This window comes from Bison bison, unplaced genomic scaffold, assembly GCF_000754665.1.
Source record: "Bison bison bison isolate TAMUID 2011002044 unplaced genomic scaffold, Bison_UMD1.0 scf7180017864167, whole genome shotgun sequence".
Taxonomy (NCBI): Eukaryota; Metazoa; Chordata; class Mammalia; order Artiodactyla; family Bovidae; genus Bison; species Bison bison.
In genome coordinates this window covers 2,567,961-2,572,572 of record NW_011494739.1, presented here as the reverse complement: position 1 = coordinate 2,572,572, position 4,612 = coordinate 2,567,961, and the positions used below count along the sequence as shown (strand labels likewise).

The 4,612-nt window shown below is 48.7% G+C and overlaps 1 protein-coding gene across 1 annotated transcript; it reads right to left on the bottom strand.

The window, feature by feature from the left end:
• Nucleotides 1-303: 303 nt before the first annotated feature.
• Nucleotides 304-3,264, bottom strand: LOC104989938 (chromosome unknown open reading frame, human C20orf202). The gene is made up of 2 exons (XM_010841780.1): nt 3,087-3,264; nt 304-1,101 (listed from the first exon to the last, which is right to left on the bottom strand). The coding sequence occupies exons 1-2, from the start codon at nt 3,150-3,152 to the stop codon at nt 868-870; spliced, it is 300 nt and encodes a 99-aa protein (XP_010840082.1). The 5' UTR covers nt 3,153-3,264; the 3' UTR covers nt 304-867.
• Between the last annotated feature and the right edge of the window lie 1,348 nt (nt 3,265-4,612).

The window sequence follows — 4,612 nt, the reverse complement described above, 5'->3', positions numbered from 1 at the left end:
AAAAACAAACTGGTGCCTGAGTTCATAGGTGATAGTGGTGGAATTTTCTGGTTTTTTGCTCTGGATAGACAACAGGAGTAACTCACTGAACTAGAGTCTGAAACCAGGGACTAAAGAGAGCCAGCACCCTTCTGGCCTGCCCTTCTCTTGAATGACCCTCTCTCTGCTTCTCTTTGAACAGCTTCTTTCTTTCCTACTCCAGGCAGGTCTCTGTCACCTCACAGTAATCCTGGCCACTGGCAGACCCAGCTTTGCAACTTCAGAAGAACAAGTATCAAGAGGGTAATGCCAGAGAAGGTTTGTGATTGGCTCTGTGAAGTCACATGGGCCACCCACTGGGCCAATCATCTTGTTAGGATGATGATGAACTGTAATTGGCCAAGCCTGGTCACATGCTGATCCCTATGGCCAGGGTGGTTGTAGGGCCTGTTGCTTTCAGATAAAGGGAAATAAAAGGCCTGAAAACAATCATCAAGTCACTACATGGGGTTCTGTTTTTCACCATGGCAACACTGGATAAACACCCTGGCACACTGAGCTCTTTCTTTGTTTTAATAATCACCTTGTGAGAAATTCCCAAGAATAGGATTACAACCATGGTGCTGGCCAGAAGCCATATAACATGTTTCTGTTTCCCAAATGTATTCACATCTCTTAGCTTATTTGTGAAATACTGCTAAGTGACAGGAGAGGAGAGTGACACAGAGAAGCTGAGTGACAGTTCCAGGGACATAGAGTGAATGAGGGCAGGGGTAAATCCAGAGCCTGGACTTCCTGACTCCCATTCCAGTGCTCTCTTTCAACAGCATCACAGTCAAAGTTTAGACTGGTTGGGGGAGGGTTAAAGTCAAGGTCATCTCCGGCCTGTTAAGGGAGGGAACTTCGTCTGCTGTCTACCCCTTGAAGGAGATGGGCCAGGCGCCTGGAGGGAAAGGGTTGGCGGCCCCTGCCTTCAGAGCCTGCTCGAGCTCTGATGGGGGAGGTCCCGCCACTCGACCTGGCGTCCTCCCACTGGACACTCTCTGTGCGGAGCTCCTCCAGGACGCTGTGCAGGTGCCTCAGTGTAAGCAGGAGTCTCTGGTCTTGGTCCTGCATCTCAGTCTAGGAGAGAGAAGAAGCATGTGAGGCAGCGGCCAGAGCACTGGACGTTTCCCAGAAAGATGTCTCCTTCACTGTCTAATCGGAGACAAGCCCACAGCCTCACAGAAGCCATGTTTTCACCGAAGCCTCCTTTTCTTCATCTGCAAAGTGGAAAGCAAATTACTTGCCTTCCAAGGATCTCTCCCTTGTTTTAGATCCCAGCAGGACTTTGGGGGCTTTATGATTCCAGAACTGGAGGAAGAGCACCAGACTTTTATCCATGGTAGTTGTTGGTGCTACTGATTTGTTCTCTTAGCTGCGTAGAGTGACGGACATGCTTCCCTGATAGTCAGTTGGGGCTCCTTGGCTGGGCTCCAGAGGGGAGTCCTTGTGGAGTCATGTAAATTCCCAGTGATAGAGGTTAAAGCAGGCTTGACTGGGAACCTTACCAGTCGGGGACCAGTAAGTAGAGACTCAAAACTCACCTCTTGGCATCATGTGGAGGTGGGGGTGCATTTGGGTCTGGGAGGCCCCTCTACCTACAGGTCATTCCCCCTTCCCCCACCTGTTCTTCTTCCTCATGGGTAGGAGAGAAGTACTTTATCAAATGAAAATCAGCTCTTTGAGTTCAGATACTAAGCAGTCTTAACGTGGGGACACAGTGTTTAGGGGAGCACAAGGAGGGAGCAGCACACAGCCTATAATTAGCTGTGGCTCCGCCACTGGAGTCCCCTGGACCCATGAGGTTCCCTACTGGGCCAGCCCCTCCCACCAAGCTGGGACAGGCCTGGGTCCCAGCTGGTCTGTTGCCTGGCAACCCAGGCAGGTCATTTTTGGACAATCCTTTCTGTCCCTGCATCCCACCCTCCCCTGAGCCAGAAGTAGAAGCTCATGTTTTTTGTTTTTTTTTTTTTAGTTTTTTAAGTTGTTGAATTGATCAGTCTATTTTTAACCGCCCTCTTCTTCCTCTTCAGGATGATAAGTTCTCCCAGGGTTGAAACTGGCATATTGAGATACAAATCTTGGGCGCCCTTTGGGGTTCCCCCAAACCACCTCCTTCTCTCTCTTGGCTAGTGTCCCCACATACTATGGGGGCATCCTTTTATTTTTGGACTTGGAAGAAACATCACAAGGAGAGATGTAAGACCTGGCTTCCTGAGCAGTTACTGAGGAACCAGGTAACACCGTTCATAAGCTCAGGAGAATTAGTGCCCCATGGCGTGGACATCTACAGACAGGAAATGGGAGACAGGAGTGAGTGGGGTGGATAAACTTCTCTCGGGCAGAGTGCAGCTCTTCCTCCAGGCAGAGAGTCCCACAGTGAGGAGAACCAGCTGCCAAGAGGGCTGCTGGCCTCTTTAGGGCTTCTTTGTAAGTGGCATCCAGTTGGGTAACACAAGGCATCTGCTGGAATAGTACTGGCCTTTGCCCCCGCACCTCTTCCCCTCACTCTCACCCCTCTGGGCTTGCACCTCCAAATAAGCAGGAATACCCCAGAGTTTGTGCAAGTGTCTGCTTTCTAGAAGGCCCCGGCTAAGACAGCTCTGGTACACCATTTCCAGCTGGGCCAGGACTGTAAGAGCCAGGGTAGATGTGCCAAGCAAGCACAAAGTGAATTACACCATCCCCTCACCAAGTTCTCACAATAACCCTTGTGATGTTAGTACTATTGTCATCCCCCTTTTACAATAAGGAGACTGAAGTTCAAAGCCATTTGCTAGAGGCCACAAGCCACAGAGCTGGGCACATACCAGACTCAGTGTAATTCTAAAACCAGTCTGGCAAGCACTGCACCCAGAGCCTCCTATGTAGGCCACGACCTACTTATCCCAGCACCTGGGGTGGCAACTGTGCACAGTGTGGCTGATCCCAGATGGGAGCCTGTGGGGCCTACACCCCAGCCTGCAGCTCTGCCCCAGCCTAGGGGGCCCCTAGGAGGTAGGAACCAGGGGGCCTCAGAAGATGTGGGGTGAAGGTGTAAGGTAAAAAGAAATACAAAGCCTTACCAGCTCCTTTCTCAGCCACTCCAGGGTCTGCCTGAGACTTGAGGTTGGCTCTTCTTTTGTTTTCATCTCAGCTCCTCGGGGGAAACCTTGATGCCGAACTGCTCTGCTTATGGACCTGAGGGACCTTAGACTTGGACAGTCCGGCTCCCTTCTTGGGCCAGGATCGGGGTCTGGCTAAGTCACTGAGGATGGAGTTAATGAGAGCAGGAAGTGGCTCACGTTGAAAAATGTAGGTTGTTTTTTTTTTTTTTTTTAAAGGGCTTCAGTACTTTGAACAGAGCAAGGAGGGAGGAAGGAGGAGGGAGATCATTGAGCTACGGGTGTCTCAGTGCCTGTGGGCTCCAGAATCCAAATCTGACGCCCACAGGATCACAGAAGCTTTAAATGACAAAATTAATAATTATTGTGGAAATAGGTGTCCATACTTTTTGGCCACATTGTTTTCTGAGGGCTTGTTCTAAATTATACATATATGTGTATATATACACACACATACATACATATATAGATGAATAAAATCTCATTTGGGGGGATACCACATCTGTATCCCCAGTCACCTTCCTCCCTCCCTTACCCATCTGTTGAGTCCATAGATAAGGGAAATGCTCATTTTCCAGAAGAAAAAAGTCCCCTTTCTTCTGGATGCCCACGCACCCCATTTCTAGCAAATGAGATCAAAACAGAAATTTGCTGTTAGACATCTAGGAAAATGTTACCTACCTGATAAGGAAAAATGTCAGTGGTGCTCCTCCTTTACTCTTACTTTCTTCTACTTCCTTCTGCCTTGAATGTGGATGCGATGCCTGGAGCTACAGTAACCATCTTGCAACCCTTAGATAAAGGCTCAAAAAACTGTAGAGGCACTGAAATCACTCAGTCACAGAATCACCAGTAGCATCGGCCTGTTTTATGAGACAAGAACTCCAATTTTTAATTGGGCAAACACAGTCCTAATGGACACCCGTGAAGTGGGTGTTCTTTAATTTTCCTTTTCAACATATACTTATGAGTGCCTTCTGCTGCTGCTGCAGCTTGGTTGCTTCAGTGGTGTCTGACTGTGCAACCCCATGAGCTGCAGCCTGCCAGACTCCTCTGTCCATGGGATTCTCTAGGCAAGAGTACTAGAGTGGGTTGCATTCCCTTCTCCAGGGGATCTTCCTCACTCAGGGATTGAACCCAGGTCTCCTGCATTGCAGGCAGGTTCTTTACTGCTGAGCCACCAGGGAAGCCCTATTGAATGCCTACTGTGTGCCAAATTCTGCTGTAGGCAGATAGAGGAACAGAGCCCAAAATCAGAGAGAAAAAGGCTGTTCTTTCCTGGAGCTGACATGCTAATCGATGGAAACAACCAAGATCAAGTTAATATTATGATGCCAATGAATAGGATCTATTCTCACACAGGCTTTAATTTTATTCTATCCACTTGAACTAGGAACTCCAAACTAAGAATTAACATAGTGATCACAGATAAGAAGCTGAGGTGACCAGAAAAACAAACTCAACCCATTTGGGAGGGACTTTCCCTC